Below are 25,521 nucleotides of genomic sequence, written 5' to 3' on the forward strand. Positions count from 1 at the left end.
ATATTAAATTTAATCTCCCCTGTTTTTTTTAAACTTTATTTTGTACATTTAATAATTGAAAATATAAATAATTAAAAACTAAAAAGAAAACACAGCTTAAAAAACATACATTTCTCAACTAAATGTACTGGATACAACCTATAAAATTTTTTTTAATCATACGATACGTTACACAATGTATTTGGGTCATAGTAATGCAATCATACAGTATTTGTCCTCTTGTGTCTGGCTTGCTTCGATCAACATAATGTCCTAAGGTTCATTCGTGTTGTCATATGCTTTACAACTTCATTTCTTCCTACAGCTGCATAATATCCATCACGTGAATAGACCACAGTTTGTCTATCCATTCATTGGTTGATGGACACCTGGGGTGTTTCCAACTTTTGGCCATTGTGAATAATGTCTCTATGAACATCCATGTGCAGATGTCCATTTGTGTCACTGCTCACAGTTCTTCTGGGTATACACCCAGTAGTGGTATTGCCAGGTCACGTCGCAAGTCTATATTCAGCTTCTTTAGAAACTGCCAAACAGTCCTCCACTGTGGCTGTCCCATTCTGCATTCCCACCAACAGTGAATAAGTGTTCCTATCTCTCCACATCCTCTCCAACACTTGTAGTTCTCTCTTTTTAATAGTGACCATTTTGATAGGTGTGAAATGATATTTCTTTGTAGTTTTGGTTTGCATTTCCCTAATCATTAGTGATGCTGAACATTTCGTCATATGTGTGTTTTTTTGCCATTTGTGTTTCTTCTTTGGACAAATGTCTGTTCAAGTCTTCTGCCCGTTTTTTAATTGGATCATTTGTCTTTTTTTTTTAAGATGTATTTATTTATTTGTTTCTCTCCCCTTCTTTCTCTGTGTCTATTTGTTGCGTCTTCTTTGTCCACTTCTGTTGTTGTCAGCAGCACGGGAATCTGTGTTTCTTTTTGTTGCATAATCTTCTTGTGTCAGCTCTCTGTGTGTGTGGTGCCATTCCTGGGCAGGTTGCACTTTCTTTCGCGCTGGGCGGCTCTCCTTATGGGGTGCACTCCTTGCACGTGGGGCTCCCCTATGCGGGGGACACCCCTGCATGGCAGGGCACTCCCTGCACACATCAGCACTGCACATGGGCCAGCTCCACATGGGCCAAGGAGGCCCGGGGTTTGAACCGTGGACCTCCCATGTGATGGATGGACGCCCTAACCACTGGGCCAAGTCTGCCGCCTCTTTTGTCTTTTCATTGTTAATGTTTATTGTTGATATAAACATTTCTTTATATATCTTGGATATTAAACCCTTATCAGATATATGATTCCCAAATATTTTCTTGCATTGAGTCAGTTGACTTTCCACCCTTTTGACAAAGTCCTGTGAGGTACAAAAGTGTTTAATTTTGAGGAGATCCCATTCATCTATTTTTCTTTAGTTGTGCATGCTTTGTAAGGTCTAAGAATCCACTACCTACTACAAGGTCTTGAAGATGTTTCCCTACATTTTCTTCTAGAGGTTTTATGGTCCTGGCATTTATATTTAGTTCTTTTATCCATTTTGAGTTGATTCTTGTGTAGGGAGTGAGATAGGGGTCTCTTTCATTCTTCTGGCAACAGATATCCAGTAATGCCAGCACCATTTGTTGAAGAGAATGTTCTGTCCCGTTAATATGAACTTCATAGATTCGTCAAAAACCAGTTGACTCTAAAGGTGATGCTTTATTTCTGGGTTTTCAGTTCTCTTCCACTGATCCATGAGTCTATCTTTATGCCAGTGCCATGCTGTTATAACCACTGAAGCTTTGCAATATGTTTCAAGGTCAGGCAGTGCAATTCCTCCCATGTCGCTCTTCTTTTTTACAATGCTTTTGGCTATTCGGGTGCACTTTCCCTTCCAAATGAATTTGGTAATTGCCTTTTCTACTTCTGTAAAGGAAGCTGTTGGGATTTTGATTGATATTGCATTGAGTCTATAAATCAGTTTGGGTAAGATTGACATCTTCACGATATTTACTCTTCCAATCTATGAACACAGAATGTCTTTCCACTTGTTTAGGTCTTTCTAAATTTCTTTTAGCATTGTTTTGTAGTTTTCTGCATATAAGTTCTGTACTTCTTTGGTTAAATTAATTCCTAGGTATTTGAGTCTTTTGTTGCTATTAAAAATGGAATTTTCCCCCTGATTTCCTCCTCAGATTGTTCAGTACTAGTATACTAAAACATTACTGATTTTTGTGTTTTGATCCTGTATCCTGCTACTTTGCTGAACTCATTTATGAGCTCAAGTAGCTTTGTCGTGGATACTTCAGGATTTTCTAAGTACAGGATCATATCCTCTGCAAACAGGGGAGTTTTACTTCCTCTTTTCCTTCTTGGATACCTTTAATTTTTTTTCTAGTCTAATTGCCCAAGCTAGAACATCTAGTCCAGTACAATATTGTATAATAATGGTGACATTGGGGATCTTTGTCTTGTTCTTTTTTTTTTTTCTTAAAGATTTATTTATTTCATTTATTTATCTCCCCTTCCCTCCCCGCCCTGGTTGTCTGTTCTCTGTGTCTATTTGCTGCATCTTCTTCTTTGTCTGCGTCTGTTGTCAGCGGCACAGGAATCTGTATTTCTTTTTGTTGCATCATCTTGCTGTGTCAGCTCTCCATGTGTGCTGCACCATTCCTGGGCAGGCTGCACTTTCCCACTGGGCGGCTCTCCTTACGGAGCGCACTCCTTACATGTGGGGCTCCCCTACGTAGGAGACACCCCAGCGTGGCAGGGCACTCCTTGTGCGCATCAGCACTGCGCATGGCCAGCTCCACACGGGTCAAGGAGGCCCAGGGTTTGAACCTTGGACCTCCCGTGTGGTAGACGGACACCCTAACCACTGGGCCAAGTCTGCTTCTCTGTCTTGTTCTTGATCTTAGAGGGAAACCTCCCAACCTCTCCCCATTGGGTATGACGTTGCCTGGGGATTTTCCATATATGCCTTTATCATATTGAGGAATTTTCCTTCTATTCCTATTTTTTGAAGTGTGTTTATCAAAAAAGGATGCTGGATTTTGTTGAATGCCTTTTCTGCATCAATTGAGATGATCATGTGTTTTTTTTCCTTCAATTTCTTAATGTGGTGAATTATGTTGATTTTATGTTGAACCAATCTTGCATACCAGGAATAAATCCAACTTGGTCATGATGTGTAAGTCTTTTGATATGTTGTTGGATTCAATTTGCAAGAATATTTTTGAGAATTTTTGCATCTATGTTCACTAGAGAGATTGTTCTGTATTTTTCTTTCCTTCTTGTATCTTTACCTGGCTTTGGTTTTAGGGTGATGTTGGCTTCATAAAATGTGTTGGGTCATTTTCCCTCCTCTTCAATTTTTTGGAAGAGCTTAAACAGGATTGGTGTTAGTTCTTTTTGAAATGCTTGATAGAATTAACTTGTGGAGCCATCTGGTCCTGGACTTTTCTTTATTGGGAGATTTTTGATGATGGATTCGATCTCCTTAAATATGATTGGTTGCTCAGGTTCTTGTATTTCTTGTAGCATCAGTGTAGGTTGGTTGTGTATTTCTAGGAATTTGTGCCATTTCATCTAGGTTGTCTAGCTTGTTGGCATACAGTTTCTCCTAATATCCTCTTATTATTCTTTTTATTTCTGTGGGGTCAGTTGTAATCTCCCCCCGTTCATTTCTGACTGTATTTAATTACATCTTCTCTCTTTTTTTCTTTGTTAGTCTAGCTAGCAGTTTGTCAATTTTATTGATCTTCTCAAAGAACAAGCTTTTGGTTTTGTTGATTTTTCTCTATTGTTTTTTTGTTCTCAATTTCATTTATTTCTGCCCTGATCTTTATTATTTTTTGCATTCTGCTTGCTTTGGGATTGGTTTGCTGTTCTTTTTCTAGTTTCTTTAGTAGGTCAGTTAAATTTTGAGTTTAGCTCTTCTTTTTTTTTTTTTAAGATTTATTTTTTATTTACTTCTCTCCCTTTCCCCGCCCTGCCCCGCCCCGCCCCTGTTGTCCGTTCTTTGTGTCCATTCACTGTGTGTTTTTCTGTGTCCACTTCTATTCTTGTGTCTGTGTCTCTTTTTGTTGCGTCATCTTGCTGCGTCAGCTATCCGTGTGTGCCGCGCAACTCCTGGACAGGCTGAACCTTCTTTCGCACTGGGAGGCTCTCCTTACAGGGCACACTCCTTGTGCGTGGGGCTCCCCTACACGGGGGACACCCCTGCATGGCACAGCACTCCCTACAAGCATCAGCACTGCGTTTGGGCCAGCTCCACATGGTTCAGGAGGCTCTGGGCTTGAACCGTGAACCTCCCGTGTGGAAGGCAGATGCGCTATCCATTGAGCCAAGTCCACTTCCCTCTTTCTTCTTTTTTAATATAAGCATTTCGGGCTATAAATTTCCCTCTCAAGACTGCCTTTGCTATATCCCATAAGTGTTCCTTTAAAGATTTATTTATTAATTTCTCCCCCCTCCCTCCATTGTCTGCTCTCTGTGGCCATTCACTGTGTGTTCTTCTGTGTCTGCTTGTATTCTTATTAGGCAACTCTGGAAACGGATCCTGGGACCTTCTGGAGTGGGAGAGAGGCAATCAATCTCTTGCACCCACCTCAGTTCCTGGATTGCCGTGTCTCTTATTATCTCTTCTCTTTGTCTCTTTTCCTTGCATCGTTTTGCTGCACCAGTTCTCTGCATGGGCCAGGTTGCCACACAGGCCAGCTCGCCTTCACCAGGAGGCCCTGGACATCAAACTCTGGACCTCCTATATGGTAGACAGGTGTCCAATTGCTTGAGCCACATCCTCTTCCCTGCCCCGTTAGTGTTCTCGTTTTAATTTGTCTCAATATAGTTACTGATTTCACTTGCAATTTCTTATTTGACCCACTGATTATTTAGGAGTGTGTTGTTCAGCCTCCACACATTTTTTTATTTAATTTTTCCCATCTATTCTTGATTTCCAGTTTCATTCCATTATGATCTGAGGTGCTTTGTATAATTTCAATCTTTTTATATTAATTGAGAGCTGCATTGTGCCCCTAACATGTGGTCTATCCTGGAAAAAGATCCATGGGCACTTGAGAAGAACGTATAACCCGCTGAGTTTGGAGGCAGTGTTCTGTATATGTCTGTTAAGTCTAAATCGTTTATCATATTGTTCAAGTTCTGTTTCCTTGTTGATCTTCTGTCTAGTGGTTCCATCTAATGATATGAGTGGGGTGTTGAAGTCTCCAGTGATTATTGTAGAGATGTCTGTTTCTGCCTATAGTTTTCCCAGAGTTTGTCTCGTGTATCCTGGGCACCCTGGTTAGGTGCATAAATATTTATAACTGTTATATCTTCCTGGTGGATTGTCCCTTTTATTAATATATAATGACCTTCTATATCTCTTATAACATTTTTTGCACTTCAAGTCTGTTTTGTCTGATATTTAAATAGCTACCCCTGCTCTTTTCTGGTTACTATTTGCATGGAGTATCTTTTTACAATCTCTCACTTTCAGCCACTTTGTATGTCTGGGTCTAAGGTGAGTTTCTTGTAAGCACCATATGAATGGCTCATGTTTTTTTTATCCATTCTGTCAGCCTGCATCTCCTGATTGATGAGTTTAATCCATTCACATTCAATGATATTACTGTAAATGTACTATTTACGCCCTCCATTTTATTCTTTGGTTTTGATATGCCATATATCTGTCTTTTTACTCTTTTGGTATTCTTTATTCTATACTCTTCTCCAAGCCTGTCTCTTCAGTCTTTTTCTTGAAGGTTCTAAGACTTCCTTTAATATTTTCCACAAAGGTGGATTCTTTTTTGCAAACTCTCTTAGTTTCTGTTTGTTTGTGAATATTTTATATTCACCTTCATATGTGAAGGACAATTTTGCTGGATAAAGATTTCTCGGCTGCCAGGTTTTCTCTTTCAGCATCCTAATTGTATCATACCACTGTCTTCTCACCTCCATGGTTTCTGAAGAGAAATCGGCACTAAGTCTTACTGGATGCCCCTTGTATGGGATGGTTTGCTTCTCCCTTGCTGCTCTGAGAATTTTCTCTTTCTCTTCGACATTTGACATTGTGAGTAATATGTGTCTTGGAGTAGGTCTATTCGCATTTATGCTGATTGGGCTACCGTGTGCTTCTTGCACATGTAAGTTCATTTCTTTTGTGAGAGTTGGGAAACTTTCAGCTATGACTTCCTCAGATCCTCTTTCTGCCCCTTTGTTCTTCTCTTCTCCTTCTGGAACCCCCATGACATGTATGTTGTTGCCTTTTGTGTTGTCTTTCAACTCTCTGAGCCCCTGCTCAAGTTTTTCCATTCTTTTCTATCTTCAATTTTAGCTGTTCTGTCTTTGGTATCACTTACTCTTTCTTCTATCATTTCGAGTCTGCTCTTGTGTGCCTCAAATGTGTTTTTGATCTCACCTAACATGTCTTTGATTCCCATGAGCCCTGTTACTTTTCTGTTCAGGATTATAAATTCTTCTTTGTGCCACTCAGTGTCTTCTTGATGTCATTTACCTCTTTGACCATATTGTCTTTCAACTCATTAATCTGACTTTGGAAATTTGTGTGCACCTCGTTGATGAGGGCTCTCAGATTCTGCCTGTCTTCCGGGGCTTTGATACTTTCCTTTTCTTGGGCCATGTCTTCCATTTTCTTAGTGTGGCTCATAATTTTTGTTGCTACCTAGGCTTCTGATTAGGATGTAGTTTACTCACATGCTCAATTGCGTTATGTTTTGTAGGGATTTAGTGGCAGGAGGCTGTGTATTTCCACTGCTCTTGGATTCTCGGCTCGACCTGGATTGCTAGGATTTTCCTGCACTGGAACGAGTAACTGGTTGTACCGACACTTCCTAGGGCCTTGGGGGGAGGCTACAGAGGTGCCAGAGTTTTCTCCCTGGAGGCTGTACGCCTTGTAATTCAAACTTTCTCTGAGACAGTTCTCCAGCCTTCTCCGGCAGCCCCCACCCTTTACCCCAGTCAGAACTATTCCCACGCCCCTCTGAGTCCTCAACGATCAGTCCTTGTTAGGAGAGGAGATTGGGAGGGAGAGATCTCTTTAGCCCCTTGCCAGCTCCCAAGACAAACGATGTGGCCCCCCCTGGCCTGGAAGGGCTCCTGGGTCACAGCTGAATAAATTTGTGAGTTAGAAGCTGAGTCAGCCTTAGGCTTCCTTAGGCTGTGCCCCTCTCTCTCCCTTTCCTGGGGTGGTAGATCCTCGGAGCCCCCTTGGTCTGTAGTCACAGGCCCAGAGGCCTGAGAATTCTGCGTTGTCTTTGCTGTGCAGGATGGTACCGGGCCGCAGCAGCTGCTGGTGTCAACTCACAGTTCTGTTGCTGCGATTTCCCTCCTTTGTCCCTCTCTCCTTTGAACAGTGTCCAGCTTTCTCCTGGTGTCCTAAACCCTAGAAGATCTACTTCGAGGCTGTTCCAGCCAGCCCTCTAGCTATTTTGCTGGAGAAGACAGTTCCGTGTCATTCCAGTGCACCATCTTCCTGGAAATCTTGGACGTCCCTGTATCTGTTTTTTTTCTCTCCCCTCTCCACCCCCCCAGTTGTCTGCTCTCTGTGTCCATTTGCTGTGTGTTCTTCTGTGTCCGTTTGTGTCAGTGGCACCCGGAATCTGTGTCTCTTTTTTGTTGTCTCATCTTGCTGTGTCTGCTCTCCGTGTGTGCGGTGCGACTCCTGGGCAGGCTGCGCTCTTTTCATGCTGGGCAGCTCTCCTTATGGGGTGCACTCCGTGTGCGTGGGGCTCCCCTACCCAGGGGACACCCCTGCGTGGCATGGCACATCAGCACTGTGCATGGGCCTTGTGCACATCAGCACTGTGCATGGGCCAGCTCCACACGGGTCAAGGAGGCCCTGGGTTTGAACCGCGGACCTCCCATGTGGTAGGAGGATGCCCTATCCGTTGGGCCAAATCCACTTCCCCCTGTATCTTTTTAATGTGGCAGCCAGAGAATTTAAAATTACACGAGTGGCTCACAATACGAGTGGTTACTATTGGAGCCCTCTGGTCTACCCCCGGCTTCTGGAACTTTCAGGTGCATATCACTCACTGGGGGCCTCCATAAAGGCATATCTGGGCAGGGGCCTGAGTTTCCTCATTGCTGACAGGCCCGAGGAAAGCAAGTGCTGGTGATCCATGGAATAAACGTGGAGAAGGTAGGATGGTCTGGGCCTCCCTCCTCAAACCAGGAAACATGTGGACAGGGGAGGAGAGGCAGTCTCCACATTCCAAACAGCTCAGGGTACAGGCCCTTGCCATGAAACTGCCCCGGTTGCTAAGGAGAGATACTCCCTAGTATGATGGGTTAGATTACGGGGAGCCCTAGAGCCTGCCATCCCCATGTCAGAAGCTGGAGGTGCCATAGACATTTTATCCTCCATCTCCTGAGCCAGCGGCCGCAGGGGGCGCGTCTCTCCTGGGAGCTCAGGGGTGCCTGGCTCAGCGGAGCCCGAGGAGGCGTGGACCAGAGACCTGCCAGGCTCTCAGCTGGTTCCCAACCACCACGTCCCTTAAAAAGGGAAGGAAAGGGGACGCGGTGGCCGCCCCTCACCTGTGGATGCGTTGAGAGGCTCCCTGGGGCTCGAGGCTCCGTCCTTCTCTGCCCACACCTCAAACTGGTACGAGGTCCCGGGCGCAAGTCCGTCCACGGTGACTCTGGTGTCTGTCGTGTTTCGGGTCTCGTTTCGGCCCCCCTGCCCTGTGCACTGGGCCCAGTAGGTGTAGTTGCCCGGCCTGGGCCCTCGGGGGCCGCCCAGCTCAGCGTGATGGAGCTGTTGGTCCGACTCTCCACCGCCAGGTGTCTGACTGGGTTGGGGGCTGGAAATAGGGGCGACAGGGGACATGAGTTTTGGTTTCTGGTTCAGATTTTCTAGTCCTTTCTCAACTTCTGGGCCCAGTAGGTGTGGGCTCGATGGCCTAGACCTGCGCCATCCAATATGGCAGCCACGAGCCACCACGTGTGGCCACGGAGCCCGTGAAGTGGGGTTGTCCAGAGTGAGACGTGCCCACGTGTAACACATACACCAAGTCATGAAGAATTCATAGGAAATAAAGAATGACACTTTAGAAACTGATTTGGAGCAGATGTGGCTCAGCCAGTTGAATACCTCCTTCCCACACGGGAAGTCCTGGCCTTAGTCCCCAGTGCCTGCCAAAAACAAAACAAAACCAAAAAGCAACAAGCAAAGAAACAAGAAATAACAATACAAGTCTAGGACAATGTGGCTCAGTGGTAGAGCTCTGGCTTCTCAAATCCAAGGCCCAGATTTAATCCCCATGTCCAATACCTCAAAAAAAAAAAAAAAAAAAAAAAAAAGAACAGAAAAAACCTATGAATTGATAATATTTTGGACATATTGATTTAAAATATATGTATTAAAACGAATATCTCCTGTTGGTTTTGCTTTTTTGTGTGTGGTTACCAAAGTATTTAAAATTACATATGTAGCAGAGCAGGTGTAGCTCAGTGGTTGGGCAGCCTGCTTCTCAGGTAAAAAGGGCCAGCTTCAATGCCTGATATGTATAAAATAAAACTAAATAAATAAAATAAAAGTGCCTTACGTTGCCTCTATTGGACCACGCCCTCTGGCCCTGGGCTTCTGGACCTTTCTCGTGCATCCACCTGACCGGGGGCCTCAGTTAAGGCAGATCTGCTGGGCAGGGGCCTGAGGCTCCTCGTTCCCAACAGGCCCCAGGTACGGCGGGAGCTGCTGGTCCACGGCCCTCGCCTCCAGAAGGGGGGACGCTCTGGGCCTCCCTCCTCAAGACCGTGGCTTGTTGCAAGGGGGAGGAGAGGCCGTTTCCACGGCGCCCACGCCACCCCCCCAGAGCTCAGGGCACAGGCCTGGCCCTGAGGCAGCCCTGGTCGCTAAGGAGACGCGTTCCCTAGTATTATGGGCTAGATTCCAGGAGCCCTAGACCCTGCCCCACCTCGGAGGCTGGGGGCCCGTGGGCACCTGTTGTGCATCTCCTGAGCCAGCGGCCCCAGGGGGCGCGTCTCTCCTGGGAGCTCAGGGGGTGCCTGGCTCAGCGGAACCCGAGGAGGCGTGGACTAGAGACCTGCCAGGCTCTCAGCTGGTTCCCAACCACCACCACGTCCCTTAAAAAGGGAAGGAAAGGGCAAGCGGGTGGCGGCCCCTCACCTGTGGATGCGTTGAGAGGCTCCCTGGGGCTCGAGGCTCCGTCCTTCTCTGCCCACACCTCAAACTGGTACGAGGTCCCGGGCGCAAGTCCGTCCACGGTGACTCTGGTGTCTGTCGTGTTTCGGGTCTCGTTTCGGCCCCCCTGCCCTGTGCACTGGGCCCAGTAGGTGTAGTTGCCCGGCCCTGGGCCCTCGGGGGCCGCCCAGCTCAGCGTGATGGAGCTGTTGGTCCGACTCTCCACCGCCAGGTGTCTGACTGGGTTGGGGGCTGGAAATAGGGGAGACAGAGAACATGAGTTTTGCATTCTGGTTCAGATTTTCCAGCCCTTTCTCAACTTCTGGGCCCAGTACGTGTGGGCTCGATGGCCTAGACCTGCGTCATCCAATGTGGTAGCCACGAGCCACCACGTGTGGCCACGGAGCCCGTGAAGTGGGGTTGTCCAGAGTGAGACGTGCCCACGTGTAACACATACACCACGTCATGAAGAATTGGTAGGAAATAAAGAATGTAAACTGCCTCTTTGATACTTTAAAATATTGATTACCTGTTGAATTTACACTGTGTTGGTTATATTGATTTAAATAAAATATATTAAATTTAATCTCCCCTGTTTTTTTTAAACTTTATTTTGTATATTTAATAATTGAAAATATAAATAATTAAAAACTAAAAAGAAAACACAGTTTAAAAAAACTATATATTTCTCAACTAAATGTACTGGATACCTATAAATTTTTTTTTAATCATACGATATGTTACACAACGTATGTGGGTCATAGTAATGCAATCATACAGTATTTGTCCTTTTGTGTCTGGCTGGCTTCGATCAACATAATGTCCTAAGGTTCATTCGTGTTGTCATATGCTTTACAACTTCATTTCTTCCTACAGCTGCATAATATTTCATCATGTGAATAGACCACAGTTTGTCTATCCATTCATTGGTTGATGGACACCTGGGTGTTTCCAACTTTTGGCCATCGTGAATAAGGTCTCTATGAACATCCGTGTGCAGATGTCCATTTGTGTCACTGCTCACAGTTCTTCTGGGCATACACCCAGTAGTGGTATTGCCAGGTCACGTCGCAAGTCTACATTCAGTTTCTTTAGAAACTGCCAAACAGTCCTCCACTGTGGCTGCACCATTCTGCATTCCCACCAACAGTGAATAAGTGTTCCTATCTCTCCACATCCTCTCCAACACTTGTAGTTCTCTCTTTTTAATAGTGACCATTTGATAGGTGTGAAATGATATTTCTTTGTAGTTTTGGTTTGCATTTCCCTAATCATTAGTGATGTTGAACATTTCGTCATATGTGTGTTTTTTTGCCATTTGTATTTCTTCTTTGGACAAATGTCTGTTCAAGTCTTCTGCCCGTTTTTTAATTGGATCATTTGTCTTTTTTTTTTTTTAAGATTTATTTCTTTATTTGTTTCTCTCCCCCCCCCCCCCCAGGTTGTCTATTCTCTGTGTCTATTTGCTGCATCTTCTTTGTCCGCTTCTGTTGTTGTCAGCGGCACGGGAATCTGTGTCTCTTTTTGTTGTGTCATCTTGTTGTGTCAGCTCTCCGTGTGTGCGGCGCCATTCCTGGGCAGACTGCACTTTCTTTTGCGCTGGGCGGCTCTCCTTATGGGGTGCACTCCTTGCACGTGGGGCTCCCCTATGCGGGGGACACCCCTGCGTGGCAGGGCACTCCTTGCACGCATCAGCAGTGCACATGGGCCAGCTCCACACGGGTCAAGGAGGCCCGGGGTTTGAACCGTGGACCTCCCACGTGGTAGGCGGACGCCCTAACCACTGGGCCAAGTCTGCCGCCTCTTTTGTCTTTTCATTGTTAATGTTTATTGTTGATATAAACATTTCTTTATATATCTTGAATATTAAACCCTTATCAGATATATGATTCCCAAATATTTTCTTGCATTGAGTCAGTTGACTTTCCACCCTTTTGACAAAGTCCTGTGAGGTACAAAAGTGTTTAATTTTGAGGAGATCCCATTCATCTATTTTTTCTTTAGTTGTGCATGCTTTGTAAGGTCTAAGAATCCACTACCTACTACAAGGTCTTGAAGATGTTTCCCTACATTTTCTTCTAGTGGTTTTATGGTCCTGGCATTTATATTTAGTTCTTTTATCCATTTTGAGTTGATTCTTGTGTAGGGAGTGAGATAGGGGTCTCTTTCATTCTTCTGGTAACAGATATCCAGTAATGCCAGCACCATTTGTTGAAGAGAATGTTTTGTCCCGTTAATATGAACTTCGTAGATTCGTCAAAAACCAGTTGACTCTAAAGGTGATGGTTTATTTCTGGGTTTTCAGTTCTCTTCCACTGATCCATGTGTCTATCTTTATGCCAGTGCCATGCTGTTTTAACCACTGAAGCTTTGCAATATGTTTCAAGGTCAGGCAGTGAAATTCCTCCCATGTCACTCCTTTTTTAAAAAATGCTTTTGGCTATTCGGGTGCACTTTCCCTTCCAAATGAATTTGGTAATTGCCTTTTCTACTTCTGTAAAGGAAGCTGTTGGGATTTTGATTGATATTGCATTGAGTCTATAAATCAGTTTGGGTAAGATTGACATCTTCACGATATTTACTCTTCCAATCTATGAACACAGAATGTCTTTCCACTTGTTTAGGTCTTTCTAAATTTCTTTTAGCATTGTTTTGTAGTTTTCTGCATATAAGTCTTGTACTTCTTTGGTTAAATTAATTCCTAGGTATTTGAGTCTTTTTGTTGCTATTAAAAATGGATTTTTCCCCCTGATTTCCTCCTCAGATTGTTTGGTACTAGTATACTAAAACATTACTGATTTTTGTGTTTTGATCCTGTATCCTGCTACTTTGCTGAACTCATTTATGAGCTCAAGTAGCTTTGTCGTGGATACTTCAGGATTTTCTAAGTACAGGATCATGTCATCTGCAAACAGGGGAGTTTTACTTCCTCTTTTCCTTCTTGGATGCCTTTAATTTTTTTTTCTAGTCTAATTGCCCAAGCTAGAACATCTAGTCCAGTACAATATTGTATAACAATGGTGACACTGGGCATCTTTGTCTTGTTCTTGATCTTAGAGGGAAACCTCCCAACCTCTCCCCATTGGGTATGATGTTGCCTGGGGTTTTTCAATATATGCCTTTTATCATATTGAGGAGTTTCATTCTATTCCTATCTTTTTAATTGTGTTTATCAAAAAAGGATGCTGGATTTTGTTGAATGCCTTTTCTGCATCAATTGAGATGATCATGTGTTTTTTTCCTTCAATTTCTTAATGTGGTGAATTATGTTGATTTTCTTATGTTGAATCAACCTTGCATACCAGGAATAAGTCCAACTTGGTCGTGATGTATAAATCTTTTGATATGTCGTTGGATTCAGTTTGCAAGAATATTTTTGAGAATTTTTGCATCTATGTTCACTAGAGAGATTGTTCTGTACTTTTCTTTCCTTCTTGTATCTTTATCTGGCTTTGGTTTTAGGGTCATGCTGGCTTCATAAAATGTGTCGGGTTATTTTCCCTCCTCTTCAATTTTTTGGAAGAGTTTAAACAGGATTGGTGTTAGTTCTTTTCGAAATGCTTGATAGAATTAACTTGTGAAGCCATCTTGTCCTGGACTTTTCTTTGATGGGAGATTTTTGATGATGGATTCGATCTCCTTAAATGTGATTGGTTGCTTAGGTTCTTGTATTTCTTGTAGCATCAGTGTAGGTTGGTTGTGCATTTCTAGGAATTTGTCCCATTTCATCTAGGTTGTCTAGCTTGTTGGCATACAGTTTCTCCTAATATCCTCTTATCATTCTTTTTATTTCTGTGGGGTCAGTTGTAATCTCCTCCCTTTCATTTCTGATTGTATTTAATTACATCTTCTCTCTTTTTTTCTTTGTTAGTCTAGCTAGCGGTTTGTCAATTTTATTGATCTTCTCAAAGAACAAGCTTTTGGTTTTGTTGATTTTTCTCTATTGTTTTTTTGTTCTCAGTTTCATTTATTTCTGCCCTGATCTTTATAATTATTTTTGCATTCTGCTTGCTTTGGGATTGGTTTGCTGTTCTTTTTCTAGTTTCTTTAGTAGGTGAGTTAAATATTTGAGTTTAGCTCTTTCTTCTTTTTTTTCTTAAGATTTATTTTTTATTTATTTCTCTCCCCTTCCCTGCCCCGCCCCAGTTGTCCGTTCTCTGTGTCCATTCACTGTGTGTTCTTCTGTGTCCACTTCTATTCTTGTCAGCAGCACCAGGAATCTGTGTCTCTTTTTGTTGCGTCATCTCGCTGTGTAAGCTCTCCATGTGTGCCGTGCCACTCCTGGGCAGGCTGCACTTTTTTTCACACTGGGAGGCTCTCCTTACAGGGCACACTCCTTGTGCGTGGGGCTCCCCTACACGGGGGACACCCCTGCGTGGCACAGCACTCCCTACAAGCATCAGCACTGCGTGTGGGCCAGCTGCACACGGGTCAGGAGGCCCTGGGTTTGAACCGTGGACCTCCCATGTGGTAGGCAGATGCTCTATCTGTTGAGCCAAGTCCACTTCCTTCTTTCTTCTTTTTTAATATAAGCATTTAGGGCTATGAATTTCCCTCTCAAGACTGCCTTTGCTATATCCCATAAGTGTTCCTTTAAAGATTTATTTATTAATTTCTCCCCCCTCCCTCCATTGTCTGCTCTCTGTGGCCATTCACTGTGTGTTCTTCTGTGTCTGCTTGTATTCTTATTAGGCAACTCTGGAAACGGATCCTGGGACCTTCTGGAGTGGGAGAAAGGCAATCAATCTCTTGCACCCACCTCAGTTCCTGGATTGTCGGGTCTCTTATTATCTCTTCTCTGTGTCTCTTTTCCTTGCATCGTTTTGCTGCACCAGTTCTCTGCATGGGCCAGCTCACCACACAGGCCAGCTTGCCCTCACCAGGAGGCCCTGGGCATCGAACCCTGGACCTCCTATATGGTAGACAGGAGCCCAATTGCTTGAGCCACATCCTCTTCCTTGCCCCGTTAGTGTTCTCGTTTTAATTTGTCTCAATATAGTTAGTGATTTCACTTGCAATTTCTTATTTGACCCACTGATTATTTAGGAGTGTGTTGTTCAGCCTCCACACATTTTTTTATTTAATTTTTCCCATCTATTCTTGATTTCCAGTTTCATTCCACTATGATCTGAGGTGCTTTGTGTAATTTCAATCTTTTTATATTAATTGAGAGCTGCATTGTGCCCCTAACATGTGGTCTATCCTGGAAAAAGATCCGTGGGCATTTGAGAAGAACGTATAACCCGCTGAGTTTGGAGGCAGTGTTCTGTATATGTCTGTTAAGTCTACCTTGTTTATCATATTGTTCAAGTTCTGTTTCCTTGTTGATCTTCTGTCTAGTTGTTCCATCTAATGATATGAGTGGGGTGTTGAAGTCTCCAGTGATTATTGTAGAGATGTCTATTTCTGCCTTCAGTTTTCCCAGAGTTTGTCTCGTGTATCTTGGGGCACCCTGGTTAGGTGCATAAATATTTATGACTGTTATATCTTCCTGGTGGATTGTCCCTTTTATTAATATATAATGACCTTCTATATATCTTATAACATTTTTTGCACTTCAAGTCTGTTTTGTCTGATATTTAAATAGCTACCCCTGCTCTTTTCTGGTTACTATTTGCATGGAGTATCTTTTTACAATCTCTCACTTTCAGCCAGTTTGTATCTCTGGGTCTAAGGTGAGTTTCTTGTAAGCACCATATGAATGGCTCATGTTTTTTTAATCCATTCTGTAAGCCTGCATCTCCTGATTGATGAGTTTAATTCATTCACATTCAATGATATTAATGTAAATGTACTATTTACTTCCTCCATTTTATTCTTTGGTTTTCATATGCCATATATCTGTATTTTTACTCTTTTGGTTATCCTTTCTGCTATTCTTTATTCTATACTCTTCTCCAAGCCTGTCTCTCCAGTCTTTTTCTTTCAGGTTCTGAGACTGCCTTTAATATTTCCCACAAAGGTGGATTCTTTTTTGCAAACTCTCTTAGTTTCTGTCTGTTTGTGAATATTTTATATTCACTTTCATATGTGAAGGACAGTTTTGCTGGATAAAGATTTCTCGGCTGCCAGGTTTTCTCTTTCAGCATCCTAATTGTATCATACCACTGTCTTCTCACCTCCATGGTTTCTGAAGAGAAATCTGCACTAAGTCTTACTGGATGCCCTTGTACGTGATGGTTCGCTTCTCCCTTGCTTCTCTGAGAATTTTCTCTTTCTCTTCGACATTTGACATTGTGAGTAATATGTGTCTTGGAGTAGGTCTATTCGCATTTATGCTGATTGGGCTACCGTGTGCTTCTTGGACATGTAAGTTCATTTCTTTTGTGAGAATTGGGAAATTTTCAGCTATGATTTCCTCAGATCCTCTTTCTGCCCCTTTGTTCTTCTCTTCTCCTTCTGGAACCCCCATGACATGTATGTTGTTGCATTTTGTGTTGTCTTTCAACTCTCTGAGCCCCTGCTCAAGTTTTTCCATTCTTTCCTATCTTCAATTTTAGCTGTTCTGTCTTTGGTATCACTTACTCTTTCTTCTATCATTTCGAGTCTGCTCTTCTGTGCCTCAAATGTGTTTTTGATCTCACCTAACATGTCTTTGATTCCCATGAGCCCTGTTACTTTTCTGTTCAGGATTATAAATTCTTCTTTGTGCCACTCAGTGTCTTCTTGATGTCATTTACCTCTTTGACCATATTGTCTTTCAACTCATTAATCTGACTTTGGAAATTTGTGTGCACCTCGTTGATGAGGGCTCTCAGATTCTGCCTGTCTTCCGGGGCTTTGATACTTTCCTTTTCTTGGGCCATGTCTTCCATTTTCTTAGTGTGGCTCATAATTTTTGTTGCTACCTAGGCTTCTGATTAGGATGTAGTTTACTCACATGCTCAATTGCGTTATGTTTTGTAGGGATTTAGTGGCAGGAGGCTGTGTATTTCCACTGCTCTTGGATTCTCGGCTCGACCTGGATTGCTAGGATTTTCCTGCACTGGAACGAGTAACTGGTTGTACCGACACTTCCTAGGGCCTTGGGGGGAGGCTACAGAGGTGCCAGAGTTTTCTCCCTGGAGGCTGTACGCCTTGTAATTCAAACTTTCTCTGAGACAGTTCTCCAGCCTTCTCCGGCAGCCCCCACCCTTTACCCCAGTCAGAACTATTCCCACGCCCCTCTGAGTCCTCAACGATCAGTCCTTGTTAGGAGAGGAGATTGGGAGGGAGAGATCTCTTTAGCCCCTTGCCAGCTCCCAAGACAAACGATGTGGCCCCCCCCTGGCCTGGAAGGGCTCCTGGGTCACAGCTGAATAAATTTGTGGGTTAGAAGCTGAGTCAGCCTTAGGCTGTGCCCCTCTCTCTCCCCTTTCCTGGGGTGGTAGATCCTCGGAGCCCCCTTGGTCTGTAGTCACAGGCCCAGAGGCCTGAGAATTCTGCGTTGTCTTTGCTGTGCAGGATGGTACCGGCCGCAGCAGCTGCTGGTGTCAACTCACAGTTCTGTTGCTGCGATTTCCCTCCTTTGTCCCTCTCTCCTTTGAACAGTGTCCAGCTTTCTCCTGGTGTCCTAAACCCTAGAAGATCTACTTCGAGGCTGTTCCAGCCAGCCCTCTAGCTATTTTGCTGGAGAAGACAGTTCCGTGTCATTCCAGTGCACCATCTTCCTGGAAATCTTGGACGTCCCTGTATCTGTTTTTTTTCTCTCCCCTCTCCACCCCCCCAGTTGTCTGCTCTCTGTGTCCATTTGCTGTGTGTTCTTCTGTGTCCGTTTGTGTCAGTGGCACCCGGAATCTGTGTCTCTTTTTTGTTGTCTCATCTTGCTGTGTCTGCTCTCCGTGTGTGCGGTGCGACTCCTGGGCAGGCTGCGCTCTTTTCATGCTGGGCAGCTCTCCTTATGGGGTGCACTCCTTGTGCGTGGGGCTCCCCTACCCAGGGGACACCCCTGCGTGGCATGGCACATCAGCACTGTGCATGGGCCTTGTGCACATCAGCACTGCGCATGGGCCAGCTCCACACGGGTCAAGGAGGCCCTGGGTTTGAACCGCGGACCTCCCATGTGGTAGGAGGATGCCCTATCCGTTGGGCCAAATCCACTTCCCCCTGTATCTTTTTAATGTGGCAGCCAGAGAATTAAAATTACACGAGTGGCTCACAATACGAGTGGTTACTATTGGAGCCCTCTGTCTACCCCGGCTTCTGGAACTTTCAGGTGCATATCACTCACTGGGGGCCTCCATAAAGGCATATCTGGGCAGGGGCCTGATTTTCCTCATTGCTGACAGGCCCGAGGAAAGCAAGTGCTGGTGATCATGGAATAAACGTGGAGAAGGTAGGATGGTCTGGGCCTCCCTCCTCAAACCAGGAAACATGTGGACAAGGGGAGGAGAGGCAGTCTCCACATTCCAAACAGCTCAGGGTCCCAGGCCCTTGCCATGAAACTGCCCCGGTTGCTAAGGAGAGATACTCCCTAGTATGATGGGTTAGATTACGGGGAGCCCTAGAGCCTGCCATCCCCCATGTCAGAAGCTGGAGGTGCCATAGACATTTTATCCTCCATCTCCTGAGCCAGCGCCCAGGGGGCGCGTCTCTCCTGGGAGCTCAGGGGTGCCTGGCTCAGCGGAGCCCGAGGAGGCGTGGACCAGAGACCTGCCAGGCTCTCAGCTGGTTCCCAACCACCACCACCACGTCCCTTAAAAAGGGAAGGAAAGGGGACGTGGTGGCCGCCCCTCACCTGTGGATGCGTTGAGAGGCTCCCTGGGGCTCGAGGCTCCGTCCTTCTCTGCCCGACACGTCAAACTGGTACGAGAGTCCCGGGCTCAAGTCCCGTCCACGGTGACTCTGGTGTCTGTCGTGTTTCGGGTCTCGTTTCGGCCCCCCTGCCCTGTGCACTGGGCCCAGTAGGTGTAGTTGCCCGGCCCCTGGGCCCTCGGGGGCCGCCCAGCTCAGCGTGATGGAGCTGTTGGTCCGACTCTCCACCGCCAGGTGTCTGACTGGGTTGGGGGCTGGAAATAGGGGCGACAGGGGACATGAGTTTTGGTTTCTGGTTCAGATTTTCCAGCTCTTTCTCAACTTCTGGGCCCAGTAGGTGTGGGCTCGATGGCCTAGACCTGCGCCATCCAATAGGCAGCCACGAGCCACCACGTGTGGCCATGGAGCACGTGAAGTGGGGTTGTCCAGAGTGAGACGTGCCCACGTGTAACACATACACCAAATCATGAACAATTTGGTGTGAAATAAAAAATGTAAATGGTCTCTTTAATACTTTACTATTGATTACCTGTTGAATTTATAATTTTTGGATATATTGATTTAAATAAAATATATTAAAATTAATCTCCCGTTTCTTCTTTTTCTTTTTTAAAATGTGACTGCTAAATCACTTAAAATTGCAGATAGGGGGAAGCGGATGTGCCTCAAGCAATTGAGCTCTGCCTACCACAGGGGAGGTCTGTGGTTTGGTTCTTGGTGCCTCCTAAAGAAGACAGCAGGGAAACGGACTTTGGCCCAGTGGTTAGGGCGTCCGTCTACCATATGGGAGGTCCGTGGTTCAAACCCCCGGCCTCCTTGACCCGTGTGGAGCTGGCCATGCGCAGTGCTGATGCGCACAAGGAGTGCTGTGCCACGCAAGGGTGTCCCCCGCGTGCGGGAGCCCCACGCGCAAAGGAGTGCGCCCGTGAGGAAAGCCGCCCAGCGTGAAAAGAAAGAGCAGCCTGCCCAGGAATGGCGCCGCCCACACTTCCCGTGCCGCTGACGACAACAGAAGCGGACAAAGAAACAAGACGCAGCAAATAGACACCAAGAACAGACAACCAGGGGAGGGGGGAAATTAAATAAATAAATAAATCTTTAAAAAAAAACAAAAAAAACAAAAAAAAAAACAAAAAAAAAAAGAAGACAGCAAATTGGCGCAACAGGCAGGCATGGCAAGCTGACACGAGATGACGCAACAAGAGACACAAGAAGAGAAACATAATGAGAGACAACAAAGGAGGAGCAGAGGTTCCTGGTGCCTCCTAAAGAGAATGGGTGGGACGGTGAGCTGACGCAAGGGCAGGCACGGTGAGCTGAGACAACAAGATGACGCAACAGGAGACACAGGAGAAAAAACATAACGAGAGACCCAACAAAGCAGGGAACAGATATGGCTGAAGAGATCCCACATCAGAGATCCTAGGTGCAGTTCCCGGCATGTTCTAAAGAAACAAGGAGGATGAACAGACACAGCAAGTGCAAATGATGAGGAGAAATAAATAAATAAGTCTCAAAAAATACATACAAAAAAAAATTACAGATGGAGAAGCAGAAGTGGCTCAAGCGGTTTAGCTCCCACCTACCACTTGGGAGGTCCTGGGTTCAGTTTCCGGTGCCTCCTAAAGAGGTTGAGCGAGACAGTGAACTGACATGACAGGCTGGCGTGGCGAGCTGATGCCAACAAGATGATATGACAAAAAGACACAAGGAGGAAAACACAATGAGAGGCACAACAAAGCAGGGTGCAGGGGCACTTCAAGTGATTAGGCGCTGTCTTCCCTTATGGGACGCCCCGGCCTCAGTTCTGGTGCCTTCAAAAAAGATGAGCACACAAGCAGACACAGCGAGCGCAAACAATGAGAGGGGGCAGGAGAAAAAAAGTTACATATGTAGTAGAGAGGGCATAGGTCAGTTGTTGAGCCCTGCTTGGCACATACAGGGTCCCAGTTTCAATCCCTGGGACTTCATCCAAAAAAATAATAAAATAAAATAAAATCACATGTGTGCCTTACGTTGCCTCTATTGGACTACGCCCTCTAGCCCTGGGCTTCTGGACCTTTCTCGTGCATCCACTGACGGGGGCCTCAGTTAAGGCAGATCTGCTGGGCAGGGGCCTGAGGCTCCTCGTTCCCAACAGGCCCCAAGTACGGCGGGAGCTGCTGGTCCACGGCCCTCGCCTCCAGAAGGGGGGACACTCTGGGCCTCCCTCCTCAGGACCGTGGCTTGTTGCAAGGGGGAGGAGAGGCCGTTTCCACGGCGCCCACGCCACCCCCCAGAGCTCAGGGCACGGGCCTGGCCCTGAGGCAGCCCTGGTCGCTAAGGAGACGCGTTCCCTAGTATTATGGGCTAGATTCCAGGAGCCCTAGACCCTGCCCCACCTCGGAGGCTGGGGGCCCGTGGGCACCTGTTGTGCATCTCCTGAGCCAGCGGCCCCAGGGGGCGCGTCTCTCCCGGGAGCTCAGGGGTGCCTGGCTCAGCGGAGCCCGAGGAGGCGTGGACCAGAGACCTGCCAGGCTCTCAGCTGGTTCCCAACCACCACCACCACGTCCCTTAAAAAGGGAAGGAAAGGGGACGCGGTGGCCGCCCCTCACCTGTGGATGCGTTGAGAGGCTCCCTGGGGCTCGAGGCTCCGTCCTTCTCTGCCCACACCTCAAACTGGTACGAGGTCCCGGGCTCAAGTCCGTCCACGGTGACTCTGGTGTCTGTCGTGTTTCGGGTCTCGTTTCGGCCCCCCTGCCCTGTGCACTGGGCCCAGTAGGTGTAGTTGCCCGGCCCTGGGCCCTCGGGGGCCGCCCAGCTCAGCGTGATGGAGCTGTTGGTCCGACTCTCCACCGCCAGGTGTCTGACTGCGTTGAGGGCTGAGAAATTTGGAAAAGGGTCTGTTGTGAGCAGAGGACAGGTCAGTACTGCCCCCCAGCACGGCCGGCTCTGGCTTTAAATCCAGAAATGGCCCTTCCCAGGGCTCCCTCAAGGGTCCCAGTTCCCACAGGGCCAGCCATCTCCCAGGGGCCGGGGGCCCTGAGGCCCGGCCCTCGGCAGGGCAGGGAGCGCAGGCAGGGGTCACTCACCAGCCGCCGACGTCCCTGTCCATTCGCACAGGCCCTGGGGAGGGTGGAGGAGGGGTCACCCCAGGGCAGACTGCAGGCAGGTGGGCCGCCCGGCCCCCTCCCAGATCCGAGCCCCCACCCCCTGAGTCACATCACCTCCTCCAGGGCGGGGCTGGGACAAAGGTCACCCTTCCTGTGCACCGGGCGCATGGCAGGGCGGAGCCCGGGGGACGCAGAGCTCGCAGAGCTCGGGTCAGCCTGACCGATAAGGCCAGAGATAAACCTTGAGTCCCACTTCCTGGAAAACAGCCTTGGAGGCCTGGGCAGGGGGCGGTGGAAGAGTGGGGAGCGGAGGGAGAGCCTGAGGGCAGGCTGGGGCCTGGACCCCTGGTCTGAGGGAGGAGGGCTGGGGCCTGGGCTCCTGAGTCTGAGGGAGGAGGGACTGGAGGCCTGAGTTCCTGGTCTGAGGGAGGAGGGGCTGGGGTCCTGGGCTCCTGGTCTGAGGGAGGAGGGCTGGGGCCTGGACCCCTGGTCTGAGGGAGGAGGGCTGGGGCCTGGGCTCCTGGTCTGAAGGAGGAGACTCGGGGACTGGACCACTGGGTCTGAGGGAGGAGGGGCTGGAGACCTGGGTTCCTGGTCTGAGGGAGGAGGGGCTGGGGTCCTGGGCTCCTGGTCTGAGGGAGGAAGGCTGGGGGCCTGGACTGCTGGTCTGAGGGAAGAGGGCTGAGGGCCTGGGCTCCTGGTCTGAAGGAGGAGACCTGGGGGCTTGGACCACTGGGTCTGAGGGAAGAGGGCTGGGGGCCTGGGCTCCTGGGTCTGAGGGAGGAGGGGCTGGGGGCTGGGTTCCTGGTCTGAGGGAGGAGGGCTGGGACCTGGGCTCCTGGTCTGAGGGAGGAGGGTTGGGGCCTGGACTCCTGCGTGTTTTTGAGCTCAACTGTATTTGCTGGGAACCCGAGCTTTCTCACCCCAGACCCTGCTCTAAGGTTTGAAGACACCTCCTTCCTGCTTGCGGAGGTGGGACCTGCTCACTCCTCCCTTGGTTGAGGTCGGTCGCTGTCACAGGAGTCCACATCCAGCCCGCCCTCTGAGCACTCACCAGGAGCAGCAGGCACCCCCAGGCCCCGCGGGCCCCGTCTGCGCCGGGCATGTCTCCAGCTCTGCCTCCTCCGGGCTCTGCAGAGGGACCCAGGAGCCTCACCCGGACCTTCCACCTGCTGGACTTTACCCTCAAGAATTTCCCCTTTCCCAGCCCTGTGGTGAGCCTGGAGGCCGGGGCAGGAAGGGGAGGAGAAGGAAGTGGAGGCTGCAGGCCCCGAGGCCGAGCGGGACTCTTACCTGCTCCCCTGGCCGGGGCTCTCCAGGACCCTCGGCTGACCTCACTCTGCCCCAGAAGGCTCCCTCCCCCTCCAGGGAAGTAAACCTCCTGACAGAAGCCCCTTTCCCAGCCCCCACTGTGGTGGGCGCCCCAAGATCACAGACAGCAGGGGGCCCCCGGGAGGGCGGTCGTCTGACCCCTCGTCTCACAGCCGGACAATTTCACAGGGAGACCAGGCTGGGTCCAGCCCTGCCCTACGGCCCCTGGGCCTCTCCGCAGGCGCCGGCCACCCTTGCCATCCCCGCAGCGGGCCCAGCTCTTTCCACCTCCCCACCAGGTGGGGCCTTTCTCTTCTCCGTGAGGATCCCGCTCGGAAGCCCCCCCGGAGCGGGGACAGCACGTCCCTGCAGACTCCCCCGTGGAACACGCCGCCTGGCTGAGGACAGCCCACCAAGCAGGCCCTGCAAGCCTCCTTGCCTGCCTTTGCTTAGCCCCTTACCCTTTTTTTTTTTCATTTAATTTCCTTTTTTAAAAAAAGATACATAGATCACAAAAAAACATTACATTAAAAAAAATAGGGGAAACGGACTTTGGCCCAGTGGTTAGGGCGTCCGTCTACCATATGGGAGGTCCGCGGTTCAAACCCCGGGCCTTCTTGACCCGTGTGGAGCTGGCCATGCGCAGTGCTGATGCGCGCAAGGAGTGCGGTGCCACGCAAGGGTGTCCCCCACGTGGGGGAGCCCCACGCGCAAGGAGTGCGCCCGTAAGGAGAGACGCCCAGCGCGAAAGAAAGTGCAGCCTGCCCAGGAATGGCGCCGCCCACACTTCCCGTGCCGCTGACGACAACAGAAGCGGACAAAGAATCAAAACGTAGCAAAAAGACACAGAAAACAGACAACCGGGGGAGGGGAGGGGAATTAAATAAATAAATCTTTAAAAAAAAAAAAAAAAAAAAAAATAAGCGGTTCCCATATACCTCCCCCCCACCCCAACCACTCCTCCCACATCAACACCCTCTTTCGTCATCGTGGCACATTCGTTGCATTTGGTGACTACACTTTGGAGCACTGCTGCACCGCATGGATAATAGTTTACATTGTAGTTCACACTCTCCCCCAGTCCATTCAGTGGGTTATGGCAGGATATATAATGTCCAGCACCTGTCCCTGCAATATCATTTAGGACAACTCCAAGTCCTGAAAATGCCCCACATCACATCTCTTCTTCCCTCTCCCTGCCCTCAGCAGCTCCTGAGTTGCTCCACATCAATGCTGCAGTTTCTTCAATTGCTAGAGTTACATAGGTGTATAGTAGAAGACCAGTGATTCCACTAATCCATATTTTATTCCTCCATCCTGAGGACCCTGGGATGGTGACATCCACTCCACCTCTAAACAGAGAGGGGTCCAGAGCCCACATGGTTGAAAAGGTCGCCCCTTATCCTTAAGAAGTTACCAAAGCGCAGTGACTGAGCTTCTCGCCCATAGAAAGTGGGCATACCCCGTTAGAATAAGTTGGGAGGGGAGGTCTTAGAACAATGCCTGGCCCCGGTGAGGTTCTCCCCTTTAGACCCCTAGGGCTGGGTGGGCGTGGCGCCACACTTCTCAGCAAGTTCTTGTTGCCTTACGGGCCATTGGCCACAAGTGCCTTTGTTTCCCGCAGAGGGCGGGCATTGGGGTGGGGTTGCCTGGAAGCCTACATCTTTACCACCTGTGTGGGCTCCTTGTGCCTGTTGCTGAAAAATCCTGTCTACCTTAGAAGGCTGTGGCGAAATACTCAGGTGTATCAGTCATCTGTCACCGTGTAACAAATTACCCCACACCTTCGTGGCTTAACACAGTGACTAAGGTTTATTGTCTCGTAGGTTCTGTGTATCAGGAATTCAGGAATTGAAGCCTGAATTCCTGTTCCTCTAGGTTCTTGGCTATGTTACATAAAATAATTTAAGAACACGCCACTAGCAATGGAAGAACTTGTATCACTGATATAAAGGCAGTGGCCACCTGAGGTTCTGAGGGGAGGGAGAGGAAGGGATAGGTGTAAGGTGGGGGCATGTTCAGGACATTGGAATTGTCCCACGTGATGTTGCAATGACAGATACAGGCCGTTACATATTTTGTCATAAATGACAAAATTGCGGGAGAGAGTGTGAACTACAATGTAAAGCACAATCCACGCTTAGTGCCAATGCTCCAATACGTGTTCATCAATTGTAACCAATGTACCACACTAATGAAGGATGCTGTGAAAGTGGGAAAGCGTGGAAGGGGAGGGGTGGGGC

General features: G+C 47.8%; 1 protein-coding gene across 1 annotated transcript in view; it reads right to left on the reverse strand.

The window, feature by feature from the left end:
- Nucleotides 1-23,169, reverse strand: part of PTPRH (protein tyrosine phosphatase receptor type H) — a 37,074-nt gene extending 13,905 nt beyond the window's left edge. The window contains 8 exon segments of the mRNA XM_058279176.2: nt 8,537-8,719; nt 8,722-8,802; nt 10,128-10,394; nt 18,859-18,906; nt 18,959-19,129; nt 21,470-21,736; nt 21,947-21,980; nt 23,022-23,169. Of these exon segments, the coding sequence (XP_058135159.1) occupies nt 8,537-8,719; nt 8,722-8,802; nt 10,128-10,394; nt 18,859-18,906; nt 18,959-19,129; nt 21,470-21,736; nt 21,947-21,980; nt 23,022-23,072 (1,102 nt within the window). The 5' untranslated portion in view covers nt 23,073-23,169.
- Nucleotides 23,170-25,521: the final 2,352 nt, after the last annotated feature.

This window comes from Dasypus novemcinctus, chromosome 18 (assembly GCF_030445035.2).
Source record: "Dasypus novemcinctus isolate mDasNov1 chromosome 18, mDasNov1.1.hap2, whole genome shotgun sequence".
NCBI lineage: Eukaryota > Metazoa > Chordata > Mammalia > Cingulata > Dasypodidae > Dasypus > Dasypus novemcinctus.